Here is an 18,201-nt window from a genome sequence, read left to right on the forward strand (position 1 = left end):
CAGAAAAGGGTCTAGAGAAGCATTAGCAACATATTCCGCCCCCTCTGCCTGAATTACACCTGCAGTGGAAGAGCAGAGGTGAGGTGTAAATGTTTAACAACTGGCCTCCATGAAAGAAAAATGTCCTTACTTGAAGCGCTCACCAATTTCCATGGTGTAAAGTACTCCCACTTGGGTGATTTCAAGTTTCCAACGTGACAGCACTGAACACAGAGTTGGGAAAAGATCGTGTACCATTATGTAATATTTCCACCATCCCGATACAATAGATTTAAACAGCATGAGAGCATAGATAATAAAAGGTAGTGAAATAATTAAGAAGTTACAAAGTTTTAATATTTATTATCTTTGTTTTAATATAATTTATTTAGGTTTATATGATTTAATTTTTAATAGTGGCTGGGTTTAATAACCAACTCACAAAATTCCTGAATATTTAACCATCAGGATGAACCCACTCACCACTGAAGGGCACCCATAAAGTGAATTAGTAAAGCATGCTCCTTTAAATACATGTGTACTGATTTTAACAAAAAAGCACGGGCTTTGGCGTTAAGCAGGCCTGGGTTCAGATCCTTTGTCCCCTACCAGCTACTGACATTAAGCAGATTATTTGATCTCTCTAAACTTTAGTCTCCTCACATGGAAAATTAGGAACTAATTCTTACAAGATTGTTTTGAGGATTAAATAAAACAAAGTACATCAAGTACTTTATTGTACTTGCATTGTACTGCTTTATTGGCATAGTAGCTGTTATCATTCTCTCAGTCTTCAAATCCGTTATTCCTGATTATTTTGATAGTTTGATCACTCTTTTTCCTCAGGAAGATCTCCAAATCCTGCAAGGCAAATAAAGCCCCTTCCTTTTCTATTTTTGTACTGTTTATAAGCCTTCTCTTTGTCTGTACTGTTATGATGTAGGGGAGAAGTGGAAATCTACTGAAATTAAGTGACAGAAGGAAGCCACAGACAAATACAATAGTATGTTCCATTGTGATATTAGGCACAATTTGTGTTAAAATATATATATTTAAAGAGGGCTTGATAGCTCTTGTTTCAGTATTTGCAGAAAAATTTTCCTATAACTTTATGAAAATATTTTAAAAGATGAGAATCAAATTTGTCTTCATGGTTGAATCTTATGATCACAAAAGCGTAATTATTCCTTATTTTGTTATATTTCCTCACATCAGCAACAGATGGATTTAATTTTTAAAGGATATCCAATTTATTTCTACTGCTCACTTTTTCTTTCTTTTCTTAAAAGCCAATTTCATATATAGCTGGATCTTAATGCTCTTACAAATGTATTGATTATTTTGGAGAAAATGAGATCTCATGAAATAAATCTCTTCTGACTTGACAAGATGATATGGTATCCCTTCATTTGTTCCTACAAAAATGATTCATTTAAAAGATGAGCCTCAGTTAAGGATTATTCTTCCTTTATTTTAGTAAGGAGTTGAAAAACGAAAAGTTCTCATGCCTGTTAAATGCACACAACGTTGCTTCTCTATCTGATACAATACTTAGGAGACCTGGGCTTGATTATATACTAATGTACTGTGCTATTGATTGATTAGTCAGGGCAATGAATTATTATACTCGAATTGCTATTTGCAAGGCTTTTTAACTATCTTAGAAAACAAACGAACAGCTCAAGAAAAAGCTTTAAAAATAAATGGGTGCCAAAAGAACATAATTCACCATCTAAGCAGTTTAGTTAGGAGAAAATAAAATATTAACTTCATCTAGTCCTTGGGGCTTTGTAGCAATAAATATTGATTTGATATGAAAAATAGCTATCCACTGTAGTTAATAGTGTTAAGGATACTTTAGCTGTTAAAAGAAGGAAAATGCAACAAAATATAAGCTCCGGGGCTATGCTGATGAGCAGAACCATTGTATGTTAATAGTTGTATTTCATAAAACACCACTCTCCATTGATTTTTGTTTGGAAAGCAGGTGCGACATTGCTGAGAAAGCATTTCACATGCGTTCCCATGATTTTCTTTTCACCCCCAAAGCCAGTTTTTTCCTTTAAGCAGTAAGGGAAATAGGAAGGGTTCCAGCAAGGACAAAAAAAAAAATGTGTGCTCATATTTTAGAATAAAAAGCACACTATTTTTAGGACTTACAACCTTCTCCCACATATTTTTAGAACTTACAACCTTCTCCCACTTATTTTTAGAACTTAGAGACTTCTTCCACCTCTTTTTAGAACTTGCAACCTTCTCTCAACTATTTTTAGAACTAGAACCTTCGTCCAACTATTTTTAGAACTTACATCCTTCTCGCAACAGTGCCCCAGTACCGTGCCCCTTTCTCGGTGGACAGCAATCTATCCGTGGTATGTGTGGACTGGAGTGGCTCCTTCCTGCTGAACGGGCGGCTGAAGGAGTTCGTCTTGACCGACGGAGGGCAGCGCGTGTACAGCGGCCTCGACACCACCCTCTACATCCCAAAGACGGCGGACAGAAGTGAGTTTCCCACTGCCATTTCTCAGGGCACAAGAAGCTGGGTTTCCCAGCTTTCCGAGATGCTCAATCTGACGATCTGAAAGGTGACCTCCGATGGTCATCGTTAACATGTCCTGGGTTAAGTGGTCACTTCTCGTGGGAAAGCGACTGCTCGGTATCAATCAGGTTTTCCTGATGACGCTTCTGATGTGGTCCTCTGAGCACTGCCTCTGCTGACGTGAGGGTCCCCAGGAACAAGACCAGAGGGCAGGTTATGTGCCCTAGAGAGATAAAACCCACAGGCAAAGAGTATCCCAAAATAACACACTTTTAGGGACTTCGGAGACTCTCTCGATGCATCCACAGCCTCCAAAGAGAGCATAATCAGGCCATGACCATCCCCAAGTCTTAGACCCTGAGTAAGGGCTTTCCTTAACCAACATCGGTATCTGTTCTTGAAACAACAACGCTCTTCCCTCTAAAACTGAATACTTTCTCCCTACTTAATTCCATGTCCTTCTTCTGTTTGTCTTGTTTTTAAATTGAAATGAGAAAAAGCTTTTCAAGGTACTAAGTATCTTCTAATGATAAACATGGCCACAGGACCAATAGATGTGAGGCCCTTTTGGGCAATCTGGTCTTATACAGTGAATTCATTAGTGGTTGATTTTTTTTAGTTTCCTTGAAACTATGTACTATTTCTTTTGGCTAAAAGGGGCAGGTAAACAATGAGCTCCAGCATTGCATTTACAGCATTTGAAACTTATCAGTAACATCTTTACAACAATTCAGCTCCACGTTTTCATGGTCACAGTTCTTGGTCACCTGGGCAGTTTGTTGGGATGGGGAGATGGCCTGAAAGTTGGGAAATACGGGTTCTACCTCTGGCCAGACCTCTAATCATCTGTGTGACTTACAAGACTCACTTCCCTCAGGCTCCTGGCTACTGTAAGAGGTATTTAGACCATTTGATTTCCCAGATCCCTGTTGAGCCTTCCTGCTTAGTAGAAAACTCTGGGTTGCCTAGTGAAAGGAACACCTGTAAGTTTAAAGGAACAGGTTCAGATTATATGCATAACAAGATACATTCTGTGAATTAGCCTTTATTCTTCAGATAATTCTTTTCCTTTGCTATATAATCTCTAAACTTCTTTAGCTCTGTTACATATATATATGTTATTATATAGGTAACATATATGTAATAACATATATGTTATATACGTTATTACACTAATGATAGCTGTTTTTCTTGATAGTTTTTAAGTTAGAAATAAGTTTGCATAATAGGTAAAACCTCATAACTTGATGTGGAATCCTGTTTTCAGACTTCTTCATGCTATAATACATTGCTTTTCTGGAACTGTGCCCACTGTTTGTAGATGTTGAATAACTGACTCATTTACCTTTGTCTAGCTTTCTTTTTCCAGGTCATCTGCACTACAGATGAAGGAAGTGTTAAGACACCTTTGATTCAATATGATACCAGCACTGGATTTGGTAAACATTTAACTCAAATCCTATTTAGTGTAGTATCTACTCATTTTCCTAAAGAAACATGCATGTTTGTTTATACGTATTTGTGTTTCTGTATGCATACATGTTTGTTTATACATATGTATCTATACATCTTCCATACACCATATGGAAGAAATTGTGTTAAGTGTTGTAAGAATTTTTTTAAGTCCTCTTGAAACTTACATTAGGCAAGGAGTTAGGGTAAACTCTTAAAATGCCAAATCATTGAATTGTAGATGCAGAGAGATATGACTAAAGTTCTCTCCTAACCACAGATTCTGTCAATAAAGAGCTATATGAATTTGTGCACAAAAAAAAAGTGAATTTATAGAGAAAGCCAGAGGAAAGAGAAAATACCCTAATGCCAATTTGTGTTGATAATAACGATAATATTCCAGATTCAGAGTTAGGGTTAGCAAAGTGTAGCCCCCCTTTCATGGAGTTCAATTTTTAATTTTAGTCACCTTCTCTCCCTCCCTTAAACATCCTCACCCCAGTGCTAAATGCTTCCCCTTTAATCAACTTGCCCTGACAATGTGGGTGTGAAGGCCAAGCAGACCCATCCAGTCCTTGAGGGGCTGCAAAGGGGGAAGGCTGTCAAAAGAGTAGGCATTTACAGCTGTGTCTGTCCTTCTTCCTCTTGGCCACGAGCATTGGCTTTAGAAGAGCAGCTCCCTGGCCTCTGCTGCATGCCAGCCTGCATGGCAGCTGCGTGGATCCAGAGGCTTCTGAGCTGGTGCTAGCAAAGGGCTGGGATGGAGATGATCTCTGAGACTTTCTCCCACTCAGATTGCCAGGCCGACGGCAATTCCACAGCTTAACGCTGTTCTGCAGTGATCCCATAAGCCTTTCCGAGTCTGCCCCGCTCATTCCAACTTTCCCACAACCACAGACTTGACAGTCCTGCTACTCCCCATCCTTCGATCCTGCATCCGTGGAAAGCCCTTACTTAGCACAGGGACTGGCACAGGGTAAATGCTCATTAAATGTGAGCTACGTCTATCAGCCTCATGTGCAGAGAATCACATCAACTGAACTCTTAACACCTGAATAGAAATGAAAGGTAAGTGGTCCCTTTGCTAAAGGATTTCCATCCCTAGGAAGCTCTCCCAGGGCATTTGAGTGATGACTTGCAGAGCTTTTGTTACTTAACAGAGAGGCCAGAGTACAAGAAGTACTATAAAGACCACATGTTAGTGAGCACAAGCTGTTAACATCCCAATGGAAAATGGTATCTCACGTCTCAAAATCCAGTTTGCAAGAAACGTCGCAGGAACAGGGCTGTTGCATGAAGTGAGGGAACCCTGGATCCACACAGCATTGACTGTGTATGTAATGGGGTTTCTGTAGCAATATTAGTCTGGGACCCAACCCTCACATGAGCCCAGAAAGGACTGCTCCCCAGGCACACAGCTGTGAAGTAGGCTTTTCCCAAGGTTACTTTGGTAACCCTCTTAAAAAATCCCCTCATCCCCCCTCCAACTGTATTTCCTGGGAGCGTGCCAAGGCAGCTGCAGTTTCCAACCTGAGAGGTGTCAGCAAGGTCTCCCAAGGGCTGTAAACGTCTCCTTACACCCACCGACCCACTGCACCATTTCCCCAGCCTGAACACAAGTGCAACAAAGCACTATACATGCCTTTCTAATTTATTAAACAACAGAGCAAGAAATCACAAAATTGCCTTCTGAAATAGCATTTCCTTTTTCTGTCCCTGGGTTTTGCAGGCCTGGTGCTGACAACTCCTGGAGAAAAGAAAGGATCAGGGAACAAAAGCACGGAGTTCTACAGCGAGTTATGGTTCATAGTGTTAATGGCAATTCTGGGCTTGATCTTGTTGGCCATTTTTCTGTCCCTGATACTACAGAGAAAAATCCTCAAAGAACCATATATAAGAGAGAGGCCTCCTTTAGTGCCTCTTCCAAAGCGGATGTCTCCATTGAATGTATACCCACCGGGGGAAACCCATATGGTATGTCTCTAAAGGCGGCCTCATTTCTCTATCACTGGACTAAAATATTTGTTTGTATTTAGAAGGAAATATTTTCAGAGCCATAGTAGCAAGGGACTAGATGACACTTATGTTTGGCTAAATGTGGAGACCAAGGGAGACTAACCCTAGAAGAGCATTCTCAACTTTGGCTGCACGTTAGAATCACCTGGTGCTACAGACTGAATATTTGTGTCCCCCCAAAATTCATGTGTTGAAACCCTAATCCCAAGTGTGATGGTATATGGGGGAAGGGCCTTTGGGAGGTAGTTAGATCATGAGGGTGGAGCCCTCATGAATGGGATTAGTGCCCTTATAAAGAGACCCCAGGGAGCTCCCTTGTCCTTTCCACCATGTGAGGACGAGGAAGTGGGCCCACACCAGACACTCAATCTGCTGGCACCTTGATCTTGGACTTCCCAGCCTCCAGAATTTAAGAAATAAATTTCTGTTGCCTCTAGGTCATCCAGTCCATGGTATTCTGTTATAGCAGCCCTAACGGGCTAAGACATCTGGGAAAGTTTTTAAAATGCTGATACCTGGACCTTATCCCAGAAATTCTGATTTCATTGGCCTTGGATGGGGCCTGGGGATTGGTATTCTTTTTTTAACTCCGAAAGTGATTCTAATGTGCACCAGGGGTGAGTATTTCTGCTTTGTAGTTGTAAGTCAGGGGATGGTGGAGGAGAGTTGTATATTGAAATCACCTGGAGAATTTATAGGTTATATTACTGTGTAACTTGGGGAATTAGAAATAAAAGGGGAAATAGGGAAGGACTTAAGTGCCAGCAGTCCTGGGTCTGTTCTTGACCCTGACACCCTGCGCCAGTGCAGATGGATGACTCCTTGTGGCTCCAGACCACGGACCACCTACTGCCAAGATGGAGGTCAGGCAAAGATCTGGGGGGTGAAGGTCACACGGAGGGTGACACAAGGCATCGCTGCACCAAGCACTCATTGAAGAGGTAAAAGATGACTGAATCCCATGGTGCAGTCTGGCCTGGGGCTGTGTCTACCTGGGCAAGGAAAGGCTGTAATTTATAAATCCCCCAGGTACCAGTCTGCTCCCCAAACTGTGTGCCAAAATGCATCTGCCCAAGGGGACCCCTTTTCCCCAGTTTGCACAAAGGTTCTATATGAGCTAGTGGCCACCCTGTGCAGCTGAAATTCTGATCACCAATTCCAGTGTGTGGGGAGGCTTTCCACACCAACAGGCAATTCTCTGACACCAGCTGGGTGTCCTGCAGTTCAACTAAATTCTGACACTGTCTACCCAGAGATAGCATCAGATTCCACAGGGGAAGGGCTCAGTCCTACAAGACTCTTGTCCCCTCTGTGTCCCCTTCCCCGCCAACCTCAGACGCCAATCACAAGTCCAGATTGTCACCTGTGCTTCTGACCTACTGGCTACAGATTGGGGGTTCCAGTGACCAAACCCTTGGGTTTCTTATTTCGTTAACGAATTTAATGAACAGTAACGAATTTTAAATTTGTTAACATTTTCAAGATCACAAAGCATAAATTGAGTCCAGCTAAGTTTAAGTGCAGATTCTACTTGTACAGTCAGCCCTATATATCTACAGATTCCACACCCACAGACACAGAGCGCTGACCATGAGAATTGAGCATCCTCGGATTTTAGTACCCATGGGAGGGAGTCCTGGAGCCAAATCCCCTTGGATACCGAGGGACAGTTGTAATTACTGGCTTGCAAATCCTTTCATTCTCTGCAATACTAAACAAATAATGCAGTATCACCTCAACACTTAGCAATTAATTTCTACTCACTGAGTGATTTAAATTGCCGAACTCTTATATTATGAAAATGCATCTCCAGATAGTATTAATGTGTGGGTATGATTATACTGTCCTTGGAGAAACATAAAGAATTTGGGTTTTGGTTTTTTTTTTTTAATTTTACTGAAGTATAGTTGATTTACAATGTTGTGTTAATTTCTGCTATAGAGCAAAGTGATTCAGTTATACATATATATATTCTTTTTCACATTTTTTCGATTGTGGTTTATCAAAAGATATTGAATAGAGTTCTCCTGCTGTACAGTAGGCACTTGTTGTTTATCCATCCTGTATACAATAGTTTGAATCTGCTAATCGCAAACTTCCAATCCTTACCTCCCTCATCGCCCTGCCCCTTGACAACCACAAGTCTGTTCTCTGTGTCCTTGAGTCTGTTTCTGTTTCATAGATAAGTTCATTTGTGTCATATTTTAGATTCCATCATAAGTGATACCATATGATATTTGTCTTTCTCTTTCTGACTTACTTTACTTAGGAGGTTAATCTCTAGGTCCATCCATATTGCTGCAAATGGCATTAGTTCATTCTTGTTTATGGCTGAGTAATATTCTCTTATATAAATATAGCACTCTTCTTTATCCATGCATCTGTCAATGGACATGTAGGTTGTTTCCATGTTTTGGGTATTGTAAATAGTGCTTTTATGAACATTGGCGTGCATGTATCTTTTAGAATTAGAGTTTTGTCCTGATACATGCCCAGGAGTGGGATTGCTGGACCATATGGCAACTCTATTTTTAGTTTTTGAGGACCATCCATACTATTTTTTATAGTGGCTGCACTGAGTTACATTCCCACCAACAGTGTAGGAGGGTTCCCTTTTCTATACTCGCCCTCCAGAACTTGTTATTTTTAGACTTTTTAATGATGACTAGACTAGTCTGTCCAGTGTGAGGTGGTACCTCACTGTAGTTTTGATTTGCATTTCTCAGATAATGAGCAATGTTGAGCATCTTTTCATGTGCCTGTTGGACATATGTATGTCTTCTTTGGAGAAATGTCTACTGAGGTCTTCAGCCCACTTCTCAGTTAGGTTGTCTGTTTTTTTTATTATTAAGTTGTATGACCTGTTTGTATATTTTGTAAATTAAGCCCTTATCATTTGCATCATTTGCAAATATTTTCTCCCAGTCCATAGCTTGTCTTTTCACTTTATTTATGGTTTCCTTTGCTATGCAAAAGCTTATAAGTTTGATTAGGCCTCAATTAGTGACTTTTTCCTTTTATTTTTTTAACATCTTTATTAGAGTATAATTGCTTTACAATGTTGTGTTAGTTTCTGCTGTATAACAAAGTGAATCAGCTATATGTATGCATATATCCCCATATCCCCTCCCTCTCAAGTCTCCCTCCCACCCACCCTATCACACCTCTCTAAGTGGTCACAAAGCACCGAGCTGATCTCCCCATGTTATGCAGCTGCTTCCCACTAGCTATCTATTTTACATTTGGTAGTGTACATATGTCCATGCCACTCTCTCACTTCGTCCCAGCTTACGCTTCCCCCTCCCCATGTCCTCAAGTCCATTCTCTATGTCTGTGTCTTTATTCCTGTCCTGTACCTAGGTTCATCAGAACCATATTTTTCTTTCTAGATTCCATATATATGTGTTAGCATACAGTATTTGTTTTTCTGACTTACTTCACTCTGTATGACAGACTCTAGGTCCATTCTCCTCACTACAAATAACTCAATTTCATTTCTTTTTTTGGCTGAGTAATATCCCATGTATATACATGCCACGTCTTCTTTATCCATTCATCTCTTGATGGACACTTAGGTTGCTTTCATGTCCTGGCTATTGTAAATAGTGCTGAAATGAACATTGTGGTACATGACTCTTTTTGAATTATGGTTTTCTCGGGGTATAGGCCCAGTAGTGGGATTGCTGGGTCATCTGGTAGTTCTATTTTTAGTTTTTTAAGGAACCTCCATACTGTTCTCCATAGTGGCTGTACCAATTTACATTCCCACCAACAGTGTAGGAGGGTTCCCTTTTCTCCACACCCTCTCCAGCATTTATTGTTTGTAGACTTTTTGATGATGGCCATTCTGACTGGTGTAAGGTGATATCTTATTGTAGTTTTAATAATTAGTGATGTTGAGCATCTGTTCATGTGCCTCTTGGCCATCTGTATGTCTTCTTTGGAGAAATGTCTCTTTAGGTCTTCTGCCCATTTTGGATTGGGTTGTTTGTTTTTTTGATATTGAGCTGCATGAGCTGTCTTCTGTATTTTAGAGATTAATCCTTTGTCAGTTGACTCGTTTGCAAATATTTTCTCCCATTCTGAGGGTTGTCCCATTCTGAGGCCAGAAACTATAAAACTCTTAGAGGAAAGCATAGGAAGAACACTCTTTGACATAAATCACAGCAAGATGCATTTTGTTTTAATTTTATTGCCCTGGGAGACTGACCTAAGAAAACATTAGTACAATTTATGTAACAGTATGTTTGGCTTATGTTCTCTTCTAGGAGTCTTATAGTGTCATGTATTATATTTAGTCTTTAAGCCATTTTGAGTTTATTTTTGTGTATGGTGTGAGGGTGTGTTCTAACTTCATTGATTTTTATGCAGTTGTCCAACTTTCCCAACTGGACTTACTGAAGAGACTCTTTTTCCCATTATATGTTCTTGCTTCCTTTGTCACAGATTAATTGACCATAGGTGTGTGGGTTAATTTCTGGCCTCTCTATTCAGTTCCATTGATACCTATGTCTTTTTGTGCCAATACCATGCTATTTGATTACTGTAGCTTTGTAGTATTGTTCCAACAACCTACTCCTTGGGTTCAATTAATTTGCTAGAATAAGTCACAGAACCCAGAGAAACATCTTACTTGCTGGATCACCAGTTTCTTCTAAAAGGATATAAATCAGAAACAGCTGTTAGAAGAGATGCACAGTACTACAGATGGGGGAGGACGCAGAGCTTCCATGCCCTCTCTGATCACTCCACTTTCCCAAAATCTCCAGGTGTTCGCCAACCTGGAAGCTCTCTGAATGCCATTTTGGGGGGTTTTCCGGAGGCTTCATTACACAGACATGATTGATTAAATTATTGGCCACTGGTCATTGATTCAACCCCCATTCCTTCTCCCCTCCCTGGAGATCAGGGGGTTGGACTGAAATTTCCAACCCTCTAATCAGGGGGTTGGCTTCCCAGGCAACCAGTAGTCAACCTTTGGTGCAAACAAAAGTCACTTCATTAACATAACAAAAGACACCTGTGTCAGTCTAATCATTTAGGAAATCCTAAGGATTGTAGAAGCCCTGTACCAGAAACGGGATGAAGACCTAATATATATATTTCTCACTATAAATCAGTTATCACAGCAGCTCCCAAATAGAGCACAGAAACCTGGTCAAACTGCTTAAGTTTCGATCCTTCAGAAAACAGAGATGAGGGAACGCTAGCATTGTCCACCTTCCATATCTCTTCAGTCTTCAAGGACACAGCAATGACAGAGGTCAATGCCCTGATGAAGCTGTATTGTGGCCAAGTAGCAGAATAGGGGGGGCATGAGAGGGCAGCTGTTCCTCATAGACCCGTGGACTGTGGTGGATGCAGAGGCAGCTGGGGGAAAGTGACGTGGTGGCGGGGAAGCAAGGAAGATGCCCCCCACGCCCCTTAGCCTGGGCTCCCTCGCCATCCACATCTCCCCCGTCCACTCTCCTGGCTCCGTCCTCCGAACCTCCTTCCTCTCTGAGCACATCAGGCTCTGCCTGCGGGGCAGCTGCTGAATGCAGGGCTCTTGAGTGGGCAGTTCAAGTGCTGGGGCCGTGTGCTTCTGTTCAGGGGAGAGCCCTGAGGAGGCTCTCACTGAGGGGCTGACTCTGCAGAACTTTCCCTTGTTGCAGAGTAACGTTCTCTCTCCGACGAGGCCGTGCTCTTAGACAGAGGATGCACCACTGCTGGAGGGAAGGGCATGGAAGAGCCAGGCAGGCCGGAGAGGTCTGTTAGGTGATCTGGGAAATGAGTTAAATCAACCCTGGGGTGCATCGAGTGTGTGGAGAAGGTGGATGGGATCACCCGGGTTTATCGACACTGTAACATGATGTCCAGTTACAGGAAACTTACCCACAGAAGGGTAGCATCCAGGACTGGGTTCAGTGATCAGTTCTGTCCCTCCACCCATCCCTACAGCCCAGCCCCTCTGCCTCCCAGACCTTCCTGAGGAGGAATCCAGTTTTGCCCATTTGGTTAGGTTAGTGATCAAGAAACGAGCAGCTCATCCCTGTGGGCAAGTTACACTGGATGGTTCCGTTGCTTGGAGTTATCCTGAGTCTTGTTAAGCTCTGTTTTGTCAAAGTGAGACCCCTGAATATCGGTATCAGAATCACATGGGAGGCTGACCTGCGTCTCAGAGGAAGAAACCTGAGAGTCTGCCGTTTCCAGCAACCTTGGAAAGGCTGATGCTCAGTGAAGTTTGAGAACAGCCCTGAATGAATGAAAAGATGACACAGTTGCTGTGAGCAGTGTGTACAGTCCGATGACCAATAAGACCCAGTTGGGGGTGGTGACTGCATGATTCCACTTAGATGAGGTTTTTCAATAGTCAAACTCAGGGAAGCAAAGACTAGAATGGTGGTTGCCAGGGGCTGTGGGAGGGGGAAATGGGGACTTGATAATGAACAGGTGGAAAGCTTCAGTAATGCAAGATGACGTTCTAGAACTCTGCTGTACCACATGGTCCTACAGAGAACAGTGCTGTATTGGTGAGAGGGTAGATCTCTTACTGCAAGACAATAAAATTAAATTAAAAAACACGTGAGACTGCTGATGAGTCCTTGCAGTCCTGACAAGATCCAGGCCCAGCCCCTTGTGGGCGGGGACATAGGCTTCAGCTGAGAGGAACAGGCAGAGGAATTCAAAGTCCCTCTTCCTCTCCTCCCCTGACCACCCCGGCAAAGCAGAGTGGCACCCACCTGATTGACCTCTGCTGAGGGGCCAGGACAGAGTGAGGAGGGGAAGGGGAGGGGGCCGGCTGGCTATGGGGGCTCTGGGCCCAGAGAAGGGGCTGGTCATCAGAAGGGAGGGTGCTACTTGCAGGCCCCGGAGCATTCCCAGAAGTGATACCTGGGGTCTACCGGGGTGCCAGGCAGTGTTCCCCAACCCATTGAATCAGTTTAACTCTACCCAGTGGACGAAAGCTCCTTACAAGCTTGCTTTTGTAAAACCTCTTTGAAACTAAACTGTTGTCACAGTGTTGGAGAACTGGATGATTATTAGCAAAGGTTAGTCAAACTGAAGAGAAGACACTTTGCATTAATAGAACAAAAGCAAGAGCTGATGCCGATGTCCGTGGGCTCTGGAACCTGCAGGTGTGAATCTGAATAAGACCAAGCTGCATTCACCTGCTCTGTTTCCCAGGCTGACTTGCTTTTCCCTTGAGTAGCTCAGTGCTAGCTACCCCTACAGCGCACGCGTGCGCACACACACACACCCTCATCTGATAAGCCCTGGTTTCAGGGCTGCTGCAAACCTGTCCCAGGCACTCCTGTCCTCTGAACAGGTAAGATACTCTTTAATATCAGAGTCAAATTGGTAGAAGGCTTTTCAGCTCAACCTTGAACAGAGAAAAGTGGGGCAGAGGTGCCCGAGAAAGGGAGAAATTTTTCTATTGTTTAACTCTAAATGTGTTAACATTTTCAAGATCACTCAGCGTAAATTGAGTCCAGCTAAGTTTAAGTGTAGGTTTTTGGGTTTTTTTTTTTGCGGTACACGGGCCTCTCACTGTTGTGGCCTCTCCCGTTGCGGAGCACAGGCTCTGGACGCGCAGGCTCAGCGGCCATGGCTCACGGGCCCAGCCGCTCCGTGGCATGTGGGATCTTCCTGGACCGGGACACAAACCCGCGTCCCCTACATTGGCAGGCAGACTCTCAACCACTGCACCACCAGGGAAGCCTCATGTAGACTTTTTAATGATGGCCATTCTGAGCAGTGTTAGGTGGTACTTCATTGTAGTTTTGCTTACCATTTCTCTAATAACTAATGAATATGAGCATGTTTTCATGTGACTCTTGGCCAGCCGTATGTCTTCTTTGGCGATATGTCTATTTAGGTCTTCTGCCCATCTTTCAATTGGGTTGTTTTATTTTATTTTTATTATTATTATTTTGTGTGTGTGTGTGTGTGTGTGTGTGTGTGTGTGTGTGTGTGCGCTGCATTGTGCGGCTTGCAGGATTTTAGTTCCCTGACCAAGGATTGAAATTGGGCCATGGCAGTGAAAGCCCCAGTCCTAACCCCTGGACCACCAGGGAACTTCTGGGGTTGTTTTTTCTCACTGAGTTGTTTGTACATTTTAGATATTAAACCCTTATCAGTTGCATCATTTGCAAATATTTTCTCCCAGACTGTAGGTTGTCTTTCTGTTTGGTTTATGGTTTCGTTTCCTGTGCAAAAGCTTATACGTTTGATTAGTTCCCATTTGTTTATTTTTGCTTTTATTTCTATTGCCTTGGGAGACTAACCTAAAAAAAATCAGTATGATTTATGATTTTAGGTCAGAAAATGCTTTGCCTATGTTCCCTTCTAGGATTCCACTTAGATGAGGTTTTTAAATAGTCAAACTCAGGGAAGCAAAGACTAGAATGGTGGTTGCCAGGGGCTGTGGAGGGGGAAATGGGGAGTTGATAATGAACAAGTGGAAAGCTTCAGTAATGCAAGATGAAGTTCTAGAACTCTGCTGTACCACATGGTCCTACAGAGAACAGCGCTTTATTGGCGAGAGGGTAGATCTCTTACTGCAAGACAATAAAATTAAATTAAAAAACAAACAGGTGAGACTGCTGATGAGTCCTTGCAGTCTTGACAGGGTCCAGGCCCTGCCCTCTGTGGGCGGGGACATAGGCTTCAGCTGAGAGGAGCAGGCAGAGGAATTCAAAGTCCCTCCTCCTCTCCTCCCCTGACCACCCCGGCAAAGCAGAGTGGCACCCACCTGATTGACCTCTGCAGAGGGGCCAGGACAGAGTGAGGAGGGGAAGGGGAGGGGGCCGGCTGGCTATGGGGGCTCTGGGCCCAGAGAAGGGGCTGGTCATCAGAAGGGAGGGTGCTACTTGCAGGCCCCGGAGCATTCCCAGAAGTGATACCTGGGGTCTACCGGGGTGCCAGGCAGTGTTCCCCAACCCATTGAATCAGTTTAACTCTACCCAGTGGACGAAAGCTCCTTACAAGCTTGCTTTTGTAAAACCTCTTTGAAACTAAACTGTTGTCACAGTGTTGGAGAACTGGATGATTATTAGCAAAGGTTAGTCAAACTGAAGAGAAGACACTTTGCATTAATAGAACAAAAGCAAGAGCTGATGCGGATGTCCGTGCGCTCTGGAACCTGCAGGTGTGAATCTGAATAAGCGCAAGCTGCATTCATCTGCTGTGTTTCCCAGGCTGACTTGCTTTTCCTTTGAGTAGGTCAATGCTAGCTACCCCTACAGCGCACGCGTGCGCACACACACACACCCTCATCTGATAAGCCCTGGTTTCAGGGCTGCTGCAAACCTGTCCCAGGCACTCCTGTCCTCTGAACAGGCAAGATACTCTTTAACATCAGAGTCAAATTGGTAGAAGGCTTTTCAGCTCAACCTTGAACAGAGAAAAGTGGGGCAGAGGTGCCCGAGAAAGGGAGAACTTTTTCTATTGTTTAATTCTAAATGTGGTAACATTTTCAAGATCACTCAGCGTAAATTGAGTCCAGCTAAGTTTAAGTGTAGGTTTTTGGGTTTTTTTTTTTGCGTTACGCGGGCCTCTCACTGTTGTGGCCTCTCCCGTTGCGGAGCACAGGCTCTGGACGCGCAGGCTCGGCGGCCATGGCTCACGGGCCCAGCCGTTCCGCGGCATGTGGGATCTTCCCGGACCAGGACACGAACCCGTGTTCCCTGCATCGGCAGACGGACTCTCAACCACTGCGCCATCAGAGAAGCCTCATGTAGACTTTTTAATGATGGCCATTCTGACCAGTGTTAGGTGGAACTTCATTGTAGTTTTGATTACCATTTCTCTAATAACTAGTGAATATGAGCATGTTTTCATGTGACTCTTGGCCAGCCGTGTGTCTTCTTTGGGGATATGTCTATTTAGGTCTTCTGCCCATCTTTCAATTGGGTTGTTTTATTTAATTATCGTTATTTTGTGTGTGTGTGTGTGTGTGTGTGTGTGTTCTGCATTGTGCGGCTTGCAGGATTTTAGTTCCCTGACCAGGGATTGAAATTGGGCCATGGCAGTGAAAGCCCCAGTCCTAACCCCTGGACCACCAGGGAACTTCTGGGGTTGTTTTTTCTCACTGAGTTGTTTGTACATTTTAGAAATTAAACCCTTATCGGTCGCATCATTTGCAAATATTTTCTCCCAGACTGTAGGTTGTCTTTCTGTTTGGTTTATGGTTTCATTTGCTGTGCAAAAGCTTATAAGTTTGATTAGGTCCCATTTGTTTACTTTTGCTTTTATTTCTATTGCCTTGGGAGACTGACCTAAAAAAAATCACTATTATTTATGATTTTAGGTCAAAAATGCTTTGCCTTTGTGCCCTTCTAGGAGTTTTTTGGTGTCGCGTCTTATATTTAAGTCTTTAAGCCATTTTGAGTTTATTTTTGTGTATGGTGTCAGGGTGTGTTCTAACTTCATTGATTTTTATGCAGTTGTCCAACTTTCCAAACAGGACTTACTGAAGAGACGCTTTTTCCCATTATATATTCTTGCTTCCTTTGTCAGAGGTTAATTGACCATAGGTGTGTGGGTTTATTTCTGGCCTCTCTATTCAGTTGCATTGATACCTATGTCTTTTTGTGCCAATACCATGGTATTTGATTACCGTAGCTTTGTAGTATTGTTCCAACAACCTACTCCTTGGGTTCAATTAATTTGCTAGTACAAGTCACAGAACCCAGAGAAACATCTTACTTGCTGGATCACCAGTTTCTTCTAAAAGTATATAAATCAGAAACAGCTGTTAGAAGACATGCACAGAACTACAGATGGGGGAAGGACGCAGAGCTTCCATGCCCTCTCTGATCACTCCACTCTGCCAAAATCTCCAGGTGTTGGGCAACCTGGAAGGTCTCTGAACGCCATTTTGGGGGGTTTTCCGGAGGCTTCATTACATAGACATGATTGACTAAATTAATGGCCACTGGTCATTGATTCAACCCCCATTCCTTCTCCCCTCCCTGGAGATCAGGGGGTTGGACTGAAATTTCCAACCCTCTAATCAGGGGGTTGGTTTCCCAGGCAACCAGTAGTCAACCTTTGGTGCAAACAAAAGTCACTTCATTAACATAACAAACAACACCTGTGTCAGTCTAATCATTTAGGAAATCCTAAGGATTGTAGAAGCCCTGTACCAGAAACGGGAGGAAGACCTAATATATATATTTCTCATTATAAATCAGTTATCACAGCAGCACCCAGATAACGCACAGAAACCTGGTCAAACTGCTTAAGTTTCGATCCTTCAGAAAACAGAGATGAGGGAACGCTAGCATTGTCCACCTTCCATATCTCTTCAGTCTTCAAGGACACAGCAATGACAGAGGTCAATGCCCTGATGAAGCTGTATTGAGGCCAAGTAGCAGAATAGGGGGGCATGAGAGGGCAGCTGTTCCTCATAGACCCGTGGACTGTGGTGGATGCAGAGGCAGCTGGGGGAAAGTGACGTGGTGGCGGGGAAGCAAGGAAGATGCCACCCACGCCCCTTAGCCTGGGCTCCCTCGCCATCCACATCTCCCCCCTCCACTCTCCTGGCTCCGTCCTCCAAACCTCCTTCCTCTCTGAGCACATCAGCTCTGCCTGCGGGGCAGCTGCTGAATGCAGGGCTGTTGAGTGGGCAGTTCAGGCGCTGGGGCCGTGTGCTTCTGTTCAGGGGAGAGCCCTGAGGAGGCTCTCACTGAGGGGCTGACTCTGCAGAACTTTCCCTTGTTGCAGAGTAACGTTCTCTCTCCGACGAGGCCGTGCTCTTAGACAGAGGATGCACCACTGCTGGAGGGAAGGGCATGGAAGAGCCAGGCAGGCCGGAGAGGTCTGGTAGGTGATCTGGGAAATGAGTTAAATCAACCCTGGGGTGCATCGAGTGTGTGGAGAAGGTGGATGGGATCACCCGGGTTTATCGACACTGTAACATGATGTCCAGTTACAGGAAACTTACCCACGGACCAGTAGCATCCAGGACTGGGTTCAGTGATCAGTTCTGTCCCTCCACCCATCCCTACAGCCCAGCCCCTCTGCCTCCCAGACCTTCCTGAGGAGGAATCCAGTTTTGCCCATTTGGTTAGGTTAGTGATCAAGAAACGAGCAGCTCATCCCTGTGAGCAAGTTACACTCGATGGTTCCGTTGCTTGGAGTTATCCTGAGTCTTGTTAAGCTCTGTTATGTCAGAGTGAGATCCCTGAATATCGGTATCAGCATCACATGGAAGGCTGACCTGCGTCTCA

At 43.7% G+C, this 18,201-nt stretch overlaps 1 protein-coding gene across 1 annotated transcript in view; it reads left to right on the forward strand.

Annotated features, from left to right (window-relative positions):
* Positions 1–18,201, forward strand: part of USH2A (usherin) — a 779,248-nt gene that overhangs the window by 727,100 nt on the left and 33,947 nt on the right. Inside the window, exons 67-69 of the mRNA XM_060022310.1 lie at positions 2,305–2,481; positions 3,874–3,957; positions 5,700–5,944. Of these exons, the coding sequence (XP_059878293.1) occupies positions 2,305–2,481; positions 3,874–3,957; positions 5,700–5,944 (506 nt within the window). The remainder of the gene's footprint in view (positions 1–2,304; positions 2,482–3,873; positions 3,958–5,699; positions 5,945–18,201) is intronic.

The sequence above is a fragment of the Delphinus delphis genome, chromosome 1 (genome assembly GCF_949987515.2).
Source record: "Delphinus delphis chromosome 1, mDelDel1.2, whole genome shotgun sequence".
Taxonomy (NCBI): domain Eukaryota; kingdom Metazoa; phylum Chordata; class Mammalia; order Artiodactyla; family Delphinidae; genus Delphinus; species Delphinus delphis.